This window comes from Aristolochia californica, unplaced genomic scaffold, assembly GCF_029961685.1.
Source record: "Aristolochia californica isolate CCGP_79_NKW_82.1479 unplaced genomic scaffold, dmAriCali1.0.hap1 SCAF_10, whole genome shotgun sequence".
Lineage (NCBI taxonomy): Eukaryota > Viridiplantae > Streptophyta > Magnoliopsida > Piperales > Aristolochiaceae > Aristolochia > Aristolochia californica.
The window spans coordinates 2,803,438-2,820,106 of record NW_027181771.1 but is presented as its reverse complement, the minus strand read 5'-3'; the positions used below and the strand labels follow the sequence as shown (position 1 = coordinate 2,820,106).

General features: G+C 37.5%; 1 protein-coding gene across 2 annotated transcripts in view; it reads left to right on the top strand.

Annotated features, from left to right (window-relative positions):
* Window positions 1-16,669, top strand: part of LOC137933928 (protein ENHANCED DOWNY MILDEW 2-like) — a 42,727-nt gene that overhangs the window by 22,703 nt on the left and 3,355 nt on the right. For both annotated transcript variants that reach the window (XM_068778056.1, XM_068778065.1), the window contains exons 14-17: window positions 2,810-2,851; window positions 10,924-11,034; window positions 11,167-11,238; window positions 11,376-11,494. In XM_068778056.1, coding sequence (XP_068634157.1) covers window positions 2,810-2,851; window positions 10,924-11,034; window positions 11,167-11,238; window positions 11,376-11,494 — 344 coding nt within the window. The remainder of the gene's footprint in view (window positions 1-2,809; window positions 2,852-10,923; window positions 11,035-11,166; window positions 11,239-11,375; window positions 11,495-16,669) is intronic.

Sequence of the window (16,669 nt, the reverse complement as noted above, 5' to 3'; positions counted from 1 at the left end):
GCATGCTGCGTTTGACATCCTGTTTCTTCAGTTCGCATATGACACCATATGTTTTAGTGTAGGCACTATGGGTCAGATCAGAAAACTGAGGGCTGTTCTTGGCCTATTCGAGCTGGCTGGAGGAAAATCACTCTGCTTCGATATTATATTGATAGCGCGGTTCTCCAAGATATGGCTGAGTTTCTGGGTTGCTCTCTAGACAACACGCCATCCACATACCTGGGCCTTTCTCTGTTTGATACTTGTCCCACTACAGCTCTTTGGTCCCCTCTCTTTGAGAAGTTCGAGAAAAGGCTTGCCACTTGGCGGGGTAAGCTCTTATCCATTGCGGGCAGACTTACTTTAATGAAATCGTGTTTGGTGGGGTAAGCTCTTATCCACTGCAGACAGACTTACTTTAATGAAATCGTGCTTGGCGGGCCTGCCTAACTACCTCCTATCCTTCATGTGTTGTTTGGCCTCTGTGTGTTCTGAGATTGATGCTATTCGTTGGCAATTTATCTGGGGAGGTTTCAAAGACACTTTTAGATATCATTTTGTCAGTTGGAAGGAGTTTGTCTCCCTCGATTCCGTGGTGATTTGGGTATCTGACCTACTAAAGACATGAATTGCGCCCTCCTCCTTAAATGGATATGGAATTTCAATACCAAGCATTGTGGCTTGTGAAGGAGCATGGTGAGCTTTTCACTTTAGCTCACTTGCCACTAGTGGAGATAGGGAGTCGCTCCCTGCTGTCTATCCCTAATATGGAAATCTGTATGCAAGCTGCTCCCTACCTTCAAGGCTGCAACATTCTTCTATGCTAGGAATGGGAGGACGCTCCTTTTCTAAATTTATGAATGGTGCACCCCCCACCCTCTCATTGAGGATTACTCCGGGCTCTCTAGGATTTCCTTGGATTTGTCTTACTCGGTGGCTGAAGCATAGAGCAATCAGTCTTGGAGCCTTCTCTTCTGTCGGGTTTGAATGATGAGGAAGCCATTGCCCTTTGCTCGCTCTTGTCCAGCGTCAGTAGTGTTATCCTTTGGGACCAGATTTATGACAAGTTGATTTGGAAGCCAAGTGTTAATTGTATCTTCTCGGTTGCCTTTGCTTACTCCGACATTAGTGGAGAAGACCCCAGCGTGTCGGAGCACAAGGCCTATGTTGCATGGAGACTCTCGGCCCCGAACAAGATTAAATTCTTCTTATGGACTGCCATTCTAGAGCAAATCCTCACTGCTGATAACCTTCATAAGCGCGGATTTATCACTCATGATAGTACCTGCTCCCTCTGCGGTGTTTGTGAGGAGTCCTTTCAACACATTTTCCTCCACTGCAGCTACTCTTGGAGAGTTTGGATGGCCATTTATCAAAAAATTGGTATCCAATTGGGCCTTCATGAGGACCTCTTTGGCACTATCTAGATGGTTTCGGGGACTCGTTTGGCTAGAATCGACAAATTGCTTCTCTCGGCTTGCCTCACTCACGTCCCTTGGTGTCTTTGGGTGGAGTGCAACAACTGTTGTTTCAACCTCAAGTTCAACAATCTGGAAAATACTCTCTTGTACTGTGAGTATGAGCTCTAGTTGGCTGCACACCAGGAAGGAATTTGCCCCCTAGGCGGGTATCTCCCTTCGTTGGAATTGGCTTCTTTTGGCTCATATGGCAGGTCCCCAAAAGGTGCCTACCTTGGTTGAATGGATTCCTCCTAGTGATTGCATCAAGCTGAATTTTGACAGTAGCGTTTTTGGGTGACCGGGCCCAACGGGTGCGGGGGGAGTTTTCAGAAATCATAGAGGCGAGACCATTCTATCCTATGCGGACTCGGTTGGTATTGTAGACTCCAACACCGCTGAAGTGACTACTCTTTTCCATGGAGTTAAAATCTTCAAAGATCGTCTACATGGAAAGCTACTCATTGAATGGGATTCCACAGTTATTATTAGTTGGTGCTCTAGCTCTGCCTCTCCCCCTTGGTGTCATTGGCCCACCTTGTCTTCTATTTCTAACATTGTATCTACCATTTCTTGTACATGGAATCATGTCCCTAGGTCGGCCAACTCCTCTGATGATAGATTAGCTAAACGCAGGACCTCCCTGCGATCTCTGATTGTTTGGGACGATCCCCCACCATGTAATTCAGCTCCTTGTAGCTCTTTAATATTTAATTCAGCATTATTTCAAAATAAAACTAAAAATCAAAAGATAGATTTTTTAAAACATTTATTATTAAATAAGTTGTTTTATGGAGTAAAAAATAAAGAACAAATTGTTTGGTCTAGTTTAAATATATTGTGCCACACCTCTTTTGGTCTGTTTTACTCTTTTGATAAACTAAACCAGGACTCATTGGGTCTTGTGTCAATCCTCAATCCCCCTTGTTTATTACTTGGGTCAAGTGAATAAACTTGTGCCTGATCCATTTATAACTCAGGTGAGGTTCTGTTCAACTAAATGGATTGGGTCACTTCAAAGTACATGTCTTCCCTTTTCACCTTTCCATGGGTATTGTTGACTTTTTTTTCAATAACATTTGGGTATATGATATGACCTCACCTTTTAGGCACATGAGCCCTTTTTTAAATTATTTATCAGGATTTTTCTGCTAGAAGCATGATCAAATTCCTGGTTCAGTATTTCCTTCATAATCTTTTTTTTTTCTCTGCTTTTTTTTATGATTTTTGTGTTCCTTTCATTTTCAGTAAAATAATATTGTTCGCATATCTTAAAAGAAACTGTATATTCTTTCTGTTTTTCTATGAGCATAAGGTTGAGAGACATTAGGTTACTTACTAATAGTTATTCTTCTTGACCTTTGTGCTGGCAGATTGTTGAGAAGCTCCGTTTCTATGTCCAAAATGGTGATATGGTAAAAGGCATTCTCCTTGACTTGTCATACATTTATGTATATATATATATATATATATATATTCTTTTGTTGATAAAAGTGATAATATATTAACAGAGAAAAATTACTCTCGACAAGTGATAAAAGTGATATTTTTTTGTGTAAATATTGTTTATTTAATCTCAGTGCTTTCCTTCTGTTCTTGAACTGATGTACCATTTGAACATATTTTCTTTCCCTGCTTATTATTCTCTTTTACTTGGTTGAATAAGCTTGTTTGGATTTACTATGGACATCACCTTCTACTTTGTTATCAAATTTATATTTGTGCATTAATTTTTTATTTTCTTTGGTTATTGCTTTCATGTGAAGAATAGAACATTAACTTTCAAAAAAGTCGACCTGAACTTTTTTATTTTAATTGTGTAAAAAATAGTGCACATACAGTTTTAATATGTTTCTTTATACTTAGACATCTGCCTGTAGAATTTCTGTCCTAACCCTTTCCACATGAATAACCGTGTTAAGTGTCAGTTTTTCTGCTAGATCAAGTTTATTCAAAACCACAATGAAGTGGGACTGTTCGCTCATGATCACACATTTGTACGACTTGAGCAACTATGAACAAGTAGCTTGAGATGCCTAAAATAAGGAGATTAGATGATCTATGAAGAGAGTCTGAGTTAGGAGCAAGAGAGTAGAGATATTGGGCTGTCACAGGATCTGGAGCAGTTGCAAATGGGGGTCAAGCTTGACTCCACTCTTTTATTTCTCACTTACGCAAAAAAGAGTACACGTACAATAACAGGCCTTTCACTTCTGAAGCAGATTTATTTTAAATTGACAAGCAATAAACTATGTAAATAGAAGGACTATAAGACTAGATGCGTGAGAAGAACATATCATGAAACTACCCTTGATGGTAAATTACCATAATACATTTAGACTATATTTCTACGCTCTCCCTAGAGCTGGAGCATTTATGTCTTGTAGGCCTAACTTGTACAAATTTTCCTATGTGAAGTTCTTTGGTCTAAAAAAAGGGGGTAGAACTGTAATTGATTATTTTAGTGAATTGCAAAGGGTACTAACTTACTTGTAGCTGGTCCCATGTTCCCTGCTCAGCTAATTCCTTAGCTGATGGCCTTGCTAAGAGAGGAGCCCCCCTCCAATCCCTTGTTGTTAAGGGATGTCTCCTCTGGTTTGTTGCTGTTCTTTGGTTGCTTTGAATAAATTATCACTTTTATAAAAAAAAGGGTACTAAAATGACATTTGTGTCTACCGTCCTTTTCCAATAGATGAGAAGGAGCTTCTGAAGTAATTTCTGCAGAAATGTAGCCAAGTTTCATGATGGGTTAGTTTAGGTCCTAAATACAATGCAATTTAGGCCCAATTGCTTGTTGTTGATGATGAACCCACATTGACGAAGGCTTTTAATAGAGTTGTTCTAGTTGAGACAATTGTGGCAGGACGGCAAGGGAATAAGAGAGCAGAAATTGCTGTCCTCAATGTTAAAACCATATCAAGTTGTTTAGAGGCACCTCATGGACATGGAGGTGGTAGTAGTAGAGGAGGTTGAGATAGTTCTGGTTGTAATGATGGTAGAAGTGGCAGGAGGTCAATCTTGGGCACAATAGCCATCTCAAGAACTTTTTTGATAATTACAGTTAATCATGGTGAATCTTGGGTAGAAGTAGGTTGAGAATTCTGTTTTAAGAAAGTTTCTATTATCATGTTCCATCTCAAAATTTTCCTTATTGGATTTTTTGAAGTTTCCTCAATCATATACGTGCGTAGAGGAATTATGTTTTATCTCCCTTTTGAGTCAAACCTGGTCACTTTTAATCTATCTATTTGTCTAAAAGTGCATCCTTCTTATTTAGAAATATGAACAATTGTATTGTGCGCCTCATTCCATTTGAAGTATGAGAATTGTTATCTTTTTATTCACTTGTTTAATTGTTTAAAGTGCTTTCTTCTATTTTTTATTTAAAATCACTTCGGAGTTATGCCTTTTGACTCACTCCAACATATTTAATTAAATCAATTACTTTGTTCTTTTTACCTAAGTGATAGTTTTGAGCTACCCTTGCAAAGTGAGCACTCTTTTCATTGCCCTAAGATTTGATTCAGACTGCCTTTAAATTTGAATATCCATTTCAAATTAGAGTTGGAGTTTTGTCATTGGGTTAGGCATAATTCTTCTACTCTCACCAGAATTTTGTGCAAGCTAGGTCTCTCAGCAAAAAACAAAGAGATCCCAGCATGAGGGGGAGAAGTAGAAGTATGAGGTAACAAATAACGAAGGGTTACACTAGTTGTGCTAATCGAAATCAATTCAAAAGCTCCTCTCAATATTCAGAGATGCAACTTCTTTTCACACAGGCAATGGAAGGACCCTCCTCTTTTGGTCAGATGATTGGTGCGACCCCCGCCCCCTCTTCGAGGATTTACCGGGGCTCTCTAGGGTGGCGAGAGACCTCTCTTGTTCAGTGGCTGATTCTTGGAGTGATTGCTTATGGAGTCTCATGTTTTGTCGGGGATTAAATGATGAGGAAACTTCGCCTTTTTGCTCTCTCCTCTCCAGACTCAGCAACATTACTATTCGTGAGCAAGCCGTTGATAAATTGTCATGGAAGCCCAACATTAATGGCCGATTCATAATTGCATTCGCCTACTCTCATATTAGTAAACAAGATTACAACATGCATGAGCACAAAGCAAACTTGGCATGGAAGCTCTCAGCGCCTAGTAAAATCAAATTCTTCGTGTCGACGACCATTAGGGAACATATCCTCACCTCTGACAACCTCCATAAAATAAGCTACACAGTCCCCGATCGTACTTGTCTCCTTTGTTGTGTGTGCGACGAGACAATCTAGCATGTTGTCTTACATTGTGATTTTTCTTGGCAAGTCTAGATGAAGATCTTTCAGAAGATTGGACTCTAAATGAGGCTACATCAGGACCTTTTTGGCACCTATGAGATGGTTATGGGGATTCGCCTTCCTAGGGTGGGCAAGCTAATTCTCTTGGCATGCCTTGCGCATGTCCTATGGTGCCTATGGCTTGAGCGAAATAACCGGAGATTCAACTCCAAGGCTAGCACCTCGGATAATATAGCTTTTTAGGTAGTGGGCCTTATCTCGAGTTGGTTGCATACTAGGAAGGAGTTTGCCTCTCTATCGGGTGTTTCCTTTCGGGAAAATTGGGGTTTGACCGCGCATATAGTGGGCCCCTGCAGGAATCTGGTTATGGCCACCTGGGATCCTCCCCCTTGCGACTGCATCAAACTCAATTTTGATGGCAGTGCTCTAGGTTGTCTTGGGCCAGCTGGAGCTAGTGATGTTTTCAAAGACAGCTGTGGAGACCCTATTCTATCCTATGCTGGGCCGGTGGGTATTGCTGATTCAAATATTGCTGAAGTGAGTACTCTTCTATTCGACCTCCAAATCTTCAAAGAGCGTCTCTATGGCAAACTGCTTATTGAAGGAGACTCAAAGACTGTCATCAGTTAATGTTCAAAAGATAGCTCCCCCCCTTGGCGCCACTGGCCAATCACTGATTGGATTGCTGACATTGTGTTATCTATTCGTTGTAATTGGAACCTCGTTCCTAGATCAATCAATTCTTTGGCTGATAACTTGGCAAAATTCGGAACCTCCCAGCAATCTCTCATTGTTTGGGAAGGTTTCCCCCCTTGTAATCTGCTCGTTTGTGTTCTCTTAATAAAATTCAGCATCATTTCAAAAATAATTTTTTTTTATGTAACTAGGATATCCAAGTAAGGGGAGAACAAGATGAAGATTACAAACATAACGTGAACAAGAATAAGATGAATCAAGACAATTAGAACTTCTTTTTCAAGCCACATAAGATCAAAATTTCCTTTTTAGCCACCCAAGTTTCATGACCAAGATTGTTTGCAAGCTGAAGTTATAAATTCTAGCTCGAGGGGGAGTGTTGAAGAAGCCAAACCAAAGATTTTAAGGTGATTCTCATGCAAAGGATATCTCACAGTTGAAACAAAGTCAAAGGAGGGGCATGTCTGGGAAGAGGATTTCTTTCCTTATTTTCTTAGTTTTACTTTCCTTATTACAACTTATTGTGATTAGATTTGATGAGATATTCTTGGGAGTAGTTGGGTACTTTGGGAAAGTTTATCTTTAGCAGGAGTTAAGTTGTATTCCACTATAAAAGAATTTGGTGTAAGAGAGAAATACACTACTCACATAATTTCCTCGTCATATCAATACACATGTTCCTCCTTAGTTTCCTTAGTCTTTCTATGTTTTGTCTTCTTCTTTCTCTCTTCCATGCTTCCTATTTGAAAGTTTACATGGTATCAGATTACCCAAGGTTCTGAGATGGAAAAGCAAAAGAGGAAGAAGGGGATGAATAAGAAGTAGAAAAGGAGAAAAAAATAATTTTTTGGTTTTCCCTCCACTCTTCTTTTTTTTTTTAACTTGTTTTTGTCTTTGGAGTTTGCGTACCATGATCTAGTTTTCATATTTCAAATTATATATTTCCAAAAAGATCTTTGAGTCTTGTTTCCTACTCAAAAAGAATTTTATCAATCAAAGTTTTCTACAAAGATAAATCAACATCTTAAGCAGGGGTTAGGTAGCAGGAAAGATTCACGTAGTAGCAGAAAGCTTTTTTTCTTTGAGACATTTTGTGTCACAAAGAAGTAGAATTTATAAATCAAATTATATCTCAAATCGAAATATATCTCAAATTAAAGCTTTTTGAGTCTATTTTTAACCCAACAAACTATTTCTCATTCCGATGTTTCTAAACAGAGATATCAACATGGGAAGAATTTAAGGACATATTGGAAGCCTATTACATGTGGAAATCCAAATATTAAACCGAATTTTCTATCTGTTTGAGATGCTATTCTTGGTTTGACCAAGTTTCCTATTTGTTTTCAAACTCTAGTTACGTGAGTATCTTTCCTTACTTTAAGAGTTTCTTTTTTTTAATCTCATGCTACATGAGTTTCCCTCTTATTCTACTTCCACAAGTTTTTTATTTTATTTTTTGACAAAGTGTGAAAGTTTTGTTTCCTCATTTTAAATTCTATATATTTGTTGTAAATCTTGCTCAGTCCAAAATTTCTTTCTTGAAATTTTCTTTCAAGTTGGTCAAGTTGTGTTGAAAGAGTAAAGCCCTTACATGAGAATTCTTTTTAGCAAGGTTCTATGATTATGTTTCCACAACTCTTGGAATCTTTCATTATTTGTTACCTGATATTTTTACTTCTTCTTCTTAAAGGATCCCACAAGTTGTGGAATCTTTCATTATTTGATACCTCATCTACTTATGAGAGCAAGATATCCTTCTGAAGGTCCCGCTTTACTCGAGGGCCACATTAGCTAATGTGTTGGCGATTTACAAAGAGAATTTGACCTATTCTTTCCCAATATCCTGTATCCAAATTTGTGTCATTTGACTTGTTGTCTAGTCCGTTCAAACATTTGTTTTGTTTGTCTTTTTGTACTATTCCTTTTTCAATTCAAGATGCTCTGTCGTCTCCTCAACGGGAGTAAGCCATGGATGTGCAGATGCAACCATTGCTTGATAGATGTACTTGGACATTGTGTGATCCACCTCTGGATGTTGTTGTCATGGGTTGCTGCTGGTTTTACATTGTGAAATAAAAGGCTGATGGGTCTTTAGAGAGTTATAAAGCTAGAATTATAGCTAAGGACTATAGGGCTGATCTTTGATTCAATTAAACAAAAAAAAAGGGACTATAAACAAAACATATGGTATGGATTTAATTTTTTTTTGCCTGTGGCTTAGTTGATATCTAATTGCATTTTCTTTTTTGTGGTTGTTACGAAGGGCTGATCTTTGATTCAATTAGACAAAAAATCCCTTCTTGTATAGAGATTTGGATGGAGAGGTATCATGTAGCAACCTCCTAATTATGTTGCTTAGGGGCAGACGGGAAGAGTATGTAAGTTGTACAAGGCTGTTTATGGCCTCAAGTAGTCCCCAGGCATGATTTGTAGGAAAGTCATTGTGACCGCTCTTTATTTGTTTTGAAAAGTTTTCTAGAGTTGTAGTGCTAATTGTGTATGTGGGTGGCATATTGCTGTTAGGGAGTGATGTAAAAGGTATTGAATAGACCAAAGTAAATCTAGCTAAACAATTTAAAACACAGGACTTGGTTCTCTTTGGGTATTCTCTTAGGATCAAGGTAGCGAGAAGTAAGGCAAGGATTATTTGAAGTCAACTATAATCTTCATGAGGTTGATAGTGCTGAACTCAAAGATAAGACTGTATAGAAGGTTTGTAGGAAAAGTGATTTATGCTATTTTTATGCGGCTTGGCATCTCATTTTCTGCACGTGTAGTCAGTTAGTTCAGGAACATCTGAGAAAGATTCATCTAGAGGGTACAAGTAGAGTACTGAGACATCTGAAAGGAGCAATGGTTAAAAATTTATTGTATGGGCCATATGGTCATTTGCATATTAAGGGATACTTCAATGCTAATTATGCAGGGTCCAAGTTGGACAAGAAGTGATCCACCGGTTGTTGTGTATTTGTTGGAGGAAGTTTGATTAGCTGGAAGAGTAAGAAAGATAATGTTATGGCCCGATCTAGTACAAATCAGAACACTTGGCAATGGCTCACCCTGTTAATGAACTCATATAGGTTTCATCTGTTCTGCAAGAGTTAAGCTTCCTGTGCAAGGGTGCAATAGTGATGTATTTTGGCAATCAGGTTTCTATTTTTATTGCTAGTAATTTGTTCTTTCATGAATGAAGTAAACATGTTAAGGTAGACTGTCATGTCTTTTGTCCTGCTATAATGAGTAGTGTGGTGGTCACTCCATATGTTAGATCTGTGGATCAGTTTGGTAGTGTTTACTAAGGCCTTCGTTGAATAAGAATTTGAGATTTTTTGGAACAAGTTGGGAGTGAATTAAAAAACTAAAGACAATGGGTGACGGAGATGTCCTTTGTGACTCTGAATTAACCACCAGAGACTATACGGGTGATGGAGATGTCCTTTGTGACTCTGAATTAACCAACCAGAGACTATGGGAGGAGGTGGACTTTACTTTAAGCTGAAAGATAAAAAAGAAGCAAAAACACAATCTTAAACAAAAGGTAATAGAATAAATATTAACTCGAACAATGGAAATTTGGAAAGTTTTTCTTCTGCCTTCTTTTTCTTCTGTTTCCTCTTCTTCCTCATCTTCTTCTTTCATCTTCTTCTTTTCCTTCTTCTCTATCGACCTTTGTGCTCTGATACTATTTGGGAAATTTCAGAACTGAAACGTGTAGGAGAGAAGGAAGTGAACGAGAATAGGAGCGGAGATAATCTTGTGCTTAATTTTGCCCCTCATCCCATCTATTTTATCTATATGAAGAGAAGTTACAATTTATGAAAGTCCAATCCTCGTTATACGAGGAGATTAAAAAATTTAATGCTAGAGCTAAACCCACTAAGAAAACATGATAAAAACAGGAAACTGAATGCCTAAAAACATAGGATTCTAATTACAGGTATGAATCTTCATGTGTTGCATGATTAGTCATTCACATGGACTGCATGCTTACTTACAATAGCTGCATGTAGGATCTTCAACTGCTTCATTGAGAACTTGTTGTTTATTTTCTTTTCATGATGATACTTGTGATTTATGTCAGGTTATTTGAGTTGTTTGTGGCCATGTGGTTAGAACATAGAAGTGCGATCTCTATAGCTGGTTCTCCAGCTAGGACTAGTGTTGCTGCAACTTGTTGTGGGCTATTTTTTTCCTTTAGAGACTGTAACTTTTGTTATCTTCTTTCGAAGGCCTCTTTTTCATGCTACCCACTTTTGAAATTATATGTTGTTCTTTCTTGATAAATTCTCTCTTTTTTTGTTTTTTTTTTGAAATAGGAGAATGTGATAAGTCTGCATTCACGAAGTTATCTTTGAAATAAAAAACGTTATTTACTTCTGATCCCAATGATTTTAGGAGACAGATGATGAATGTTTCTTAGATTGTAGAAACCAATGAAGAGAATATAGTGAATTTGCTAATTGAAGTTGATTGGTCAGAAAAGTATACTGATTCTATTTTCACCAGATTGTCGACTTCTGCTGTGGTGCCAATGATTTCAGTAGATTGATGAAGGAAAAGCTTGATGAAATCGGAAAAAAGTGCTTCTTTAAGAATTATGATTTTATTCAACCAAAGGTATTTTCAATATTGTCCATAGCCTTTTGTTTGTTCCAGTAAACATGATGTTTTTCATATTACACTGCAAAGTAGTTGGATATTTTTTAAACATGTCATTTATTTAATGCCTGTAATTTTTTTTGTGAACAGAATGACTTTTGCTTTGAAAAGAGAGATTGGATGACTGTACAGAAGGATGAACTACCTACTGGTTCTCAATTGGTGTGTGTTGAACTCACTAGATGTCCCTTAAATGATTTTATTTTATTTTCTTTTCTTTTTGCCCATCTTGAAGAAGAATATGAGACTGACCTATGTGCTTGCCTTGATTAATCACAATTCATCTTGCTTTTCAATAGATCATGGGTCTTAATCCTCCATTTGGAGTTCGGGGAGCTCTTGCAAACAGGTTTATTGACAAGGCCCTTGAGTTCAAGCCTAAGCTTCTCATACTGATTGCTCCTAAGGAAACTGAAAGGTATATCTCTGCGTGTGTGTATGTGCGTGTATGTTGTATGTGTGCATATTTGCATATGTGACTGCATATATATTTGTGCATACTGTGTTTTAAAAATTTGTGTGCTTGTATGTGACTATTGTGTAAAAATTGAAACGTGGTTAGATTAATCACTTCTGGGAAGTTTTCTGAATATGCAAAGTTTCGTTTTGTCTAAAGAGGGATTCCGTTAATTGATTGCTAAGAGTTCAAATTTGCGTGATTCTTTTTGGTTGTAATTTTTAGAAATGATAGAAATCAAATTTGGCAGCAGAACTTCTACCTAGAGCTTCAAGGCTATCTCACGTTATTTCAATTGAATGAGATGGAGTAGGGTAAAGCTCGACCTCTTCAGTACAACTTACTTGTATAATGTCAAGAGTAGCCTCAAGGAGACAAAGCAAAACAAAACACCTTTTAAGTCACTAAATTGCCTCTAAACTCACGCCACCAACTAAATCATGGGCAGTTACAAAAATGCCCCAATAGCATTTAACTTCTGACACTCCCCAAATTCGGGGATTCCAACTTGTTACATAAAAACACCTTTTTGGAAGTGCCTTAGTGAATATGTTGACAAGTTGATCAGAGGATCACATGTGGTGTAGATATTTTGGCACTCATGCTTGGCTCACGAAAAAATTGGCAATCTAGTTCTATATACCGTCCCTTTGTGAAAGACTGCACTGTTTGTAACGAAAATCGGTCCTATTATAGAATTTTTTTGTATGCGCTTCTGAGACACAAAATCAAATTCTGGCATGAGAACTTTCACCCATATCAATTCAAACAGGCTATGTGAGCCATAGGGCTTCTGAGACACTATCAAATTCTTGCAGTCTATGTGAGCCATAACTTTGAGACCAAAGATTTGGGTAGGCTCAAGTAGGTACTGAAGTAACTCTGTAAAGGCAGGGATAGTATTAATCTGAAAGAAAGTATATGATTGACCAGTGCAACAAACAAGATATCATCGACATATACCATTAGAATCGCATAGTATGATCACTAGATTAATATAAGGAGTGATGACTTTTCTTCATTACTGCATCTTCAATAAAATGTCAACGTCACTATGCTTAATTCTCTCATGAGAAATTTGATTCTCCACAATAAATATTGTTGCCTGACTGTCACAATACATGGTTATAGGTTCATCCTGGTGTAAGCTCAATTCTTTGACCATAGATCTTACCCACATCAGTTCATTAACAATATGAGCCATTGCTCTATATTCAGCCTTAGCACTGGATCGAATTACAATATTTTGTTTCTTGCTTTTTCAGCTTATAAAATTGCCTCCTAGAAACACACTAACTTGTCGACTTTTTGTCTAGTTTCGAACCTTGTGTAGTCTGCATTTGAAAAAGTTTCTATCCTCAGATGATTATTAAGAAGAGATCCTTTGTAGGTGACTCTTTTAAATATCTCAAGATTCTCTGTGCGACCTTTACATGAATTTTGCATAGGTATTCCATGAATTGACTAACTACACTGACATACTTCCTCTGTGTCAGCACAAGACCTGCCTTGCTTCTAACTACTTCAATCCCTAGAAAATATTTCAATGAATCAAGGTCTTTAGTTTGAGAATGCTTTGGCAGGTTTGTTTTTTCTTCCTCAATACTTGTCACATAATTGCTAAACAAGACAATATGATGTCAACTACATATACTAACAACACTACGATACCGGATGACCGCTTTAGAACAAAAAGTAAATGATCATAATGACTACTGGAGAATCCAATGGAAAAGACAACTTGGTTGAATTTTTTAGACCATGCATGTAGGCTTTGTTTGAGGCTATATATAACTTTCTTGAGCCTGCAAACTATTAATCTCCCCTTGAGCAACATATCCGAGAGGTATAGAATCTTCTAGGTGACCATACAAGAAAGCTTTAATGTCAAGTTGACACAGTGACCACTCCTAGTTCACAGCTATAGAAATCAATATCCGTACATATGACAATCTGGCAATTGGAGAAAATATCTCAAAAACATCAACTCCATTGGTCTGTGGGGAACCTTTTACTACTATCTCGCTTGTATCTCTCGATAGATCTATTGGCCTTATATTTCATTGTATACACCCATCTAATCCAACAATTGTTGCACCTGGGTGCAAGTCACACAACTGCCTGGTCCATCTATCTAACAATAATTCCATCTCATCCATAGCTTGCTTCCAATGTGAAGAGGAGAGCCTGCACTGAAGAAGGAATAGTGCAAGAAGATGTTCGGACAACGAATTAAAAGAAACAAAATTTGACAACGAATAATGAGTACTGTCTTGAATACGCTTTTCGAAGAGCAATGTGAAGATGTAGATCACTTACCTTAGGATCACTAGACGAAGTGGTTTCTTGATCCGGTGTTAGAGAGGAAACTATAGTTTGTGGTGGAGGCGGTCATCTTCTATGCTATACTTGTAGTGGTTTTTCAATAGTAACAACAGGTGAAGGTTCTGGAATATCCTCTACAAGTGCAAGAACAACCAACTCTACACCTGTAGTAGAAGGAAATACATCTATAGTGGAGGATGCAAAGAAGGGAGTATCCTCAAAAAATATTACATTTGCATGTATAAATGTTTTCTTTGTAGAAGGATAAAAACATTTGTTGTATAAGAATATCCTAGGAAAATACACATTATTGCACGAGGAGATAGTTTCTCTAGATGAAACAAACACATACAAAACATACGCATCGGAACACAAAGACAATGGGAATAATGGAGTGAAGGCATTAAAAGTTGTATGGGTATTTTATCCCCAAGAGCGGAATAAAGCATCTTCTCGAGAAAATAGGTGTATCACCCTAATATTTCGGGACATGTATATGAAATAACATGGTACATATCACTTCTAAAAAATGATGATTTTTACGTTTAGTTACTCCATTATGCTGTGGAGAATCAAGATGATTGATGAATAATCCCTTGATTCTAGCAAAAGGTATCAAATTTCCCATTCATGAATTTCAACCTACTACCAATGTGAAGTGCACGAATAGAAGAATTAAACTGATTTTTTATTTTATTGTAGAAGTTTTGAATTAAATGAAATACCTCAGATTTCTCCCATGGGAGATACACCCAAATACATCCTATTGAAATCATCAATGAATGAAAGAAAATGCTTCTAACCAAACAAACTAGTTTCAGGACAAGGGCTCTAAACATTTAATGATCAATGTCAAACAAATGATTGCTCTTGTTATGAGGTATAGGAAATGTTGTTTATGATGCTTGGCCAATTGACACGATTCACACTGAAACGAAAGACTGGAAGGAAATGCAGGAAAAAACTAAACCATTTTCCTAGAGAGGGATGTCCTAATCGTAGATGCCACTGTAGAGGTGAGACTATGAAGTGTAAAGCATGCAGTGTATTATGTAGTGTGTGGCTCTCCAAATAATACTATCTTCACCTCTCAAGCGTGGAATCAATTATCCTCTTCGTCATGAAATCCTAAAAAACATAGAGGGTAGGGTAAAAGTTAACGAACAATTCATAGTTGTCAACTAATTAATTGACAATAGACTTAAAGAGGAAATTTTGAGAACAAATAATAGAGATTGTGGAGACATGAATGATGTTGGCGATACTGTATCGACCCCTTGTGTCATGAGACAAAACCATCAGCTAAGGTACCGTGCTTAATATCAATAAATCTGAAAATAAAGATGACATACCCAACATATGGGTAGTAGCTCCTGAGTCAAGAACTTAGGTGGATGAGGATGCACATAAAGAACAAATGTACCTGAACTAGCCAGAGTGGCTTTAGGAAGTTTGAGCCATAGATGCCGAGGAAGAAGCAGATGACAGCTGAGCCATACGCTATACTAGTTGTTGTTGTTGTTGTTGTTGAAGTAGTTGGTGCATTTCCTTAGATGATCTTGGTATAATATTGCTTACCACCTCAGTTGGAGTTTCACTACTCTCATTCATGGTCAATTTTACTCACATTGACTTACCAAATTTGATGTCTGAAAAGTGGTTTGATCTACCACAGTAATTACATTTCCTCTCAAATTTACCATCAATGGTTTGGGTACATCCAAAAATTTAAACTTCTCTTTCAATGAAAATAACCAAGTAACCATACTGTATTCATCTGTAAATGTGACAAAATATTGATGACCAAACAAACTCTTGACATCTACTAAACAATGTATTTCAGAATGAACAACTTCAAAAGAAAAGGAACATCTTTTTAGTGTTGTGGAGGGAAATATACTTCTCGAGTGTTCCCCAATTCACGAGCTTCACAAGGAAAAACTGTATTGGATAGAAGGTATAAGTGGACGCATCTTAGTTATTAATGGATGAACCAATCACAAATGCCAGACGAAAAGGGTAGTTTCAAGGCTCTTTGATGATTACAGTCCACACCATCTTAGTATAGGCCATTCTTCTTACCTCCACCAATTGTCATTCTCGTCTGAAAGTCCTAAAAAATACATATAGACACAAAAAGCAAAGATTAACATGGATTGACTTGAATGATATGAGGTCCACATGCCTTGGACTAGACCCATCAGCCAATGGCACAAACCCAAAAACATTTATCAGTAGACAAGGAAGAAAGATTTACAATTACTTGTCATATGGATTGATGCACCTGACTCAATTACATTGGGCTAAGACGAGGAAAATAAAAGAGAGATAGCAGACAGACCTTTATGTGCTAAAGTAGTACTAACAGAGGAAAACGTGACAGATTGTAGTCAGCTGACTTAGCAAACTACTGGAAAAACTTATGCTAGCCATCTTTATTCCCTGAGATAACATCATAATGAGTTCTACTTTGAGTAGCAGATCAACTTCTTGAACCACTTGATTCACCCACTCTGGTTTTCTTAATCAATCCCAGCACCTCTCTGACATGTGATTCTATGATACATTGAGCTGAAAATTTTCTTTCCTCTACCATGTCTTACTCCTTGGTTCTGATCCCTTTCTCTTTGATTTCTGCCACGGTCTCTACCTCTCTGATTTGTAGTATTGGTATTTTTTTTTTTTTTTTTTTTGAGAAAATTTGTAGTATTGGTATCAAGGGCAGAAAGTATCTCTTTTGGAGGTAGGGTTAGAAGGAGGAACAATAGATTCTATCTGCAACAAACTTGCACATATTTTTTCAATGGCCAT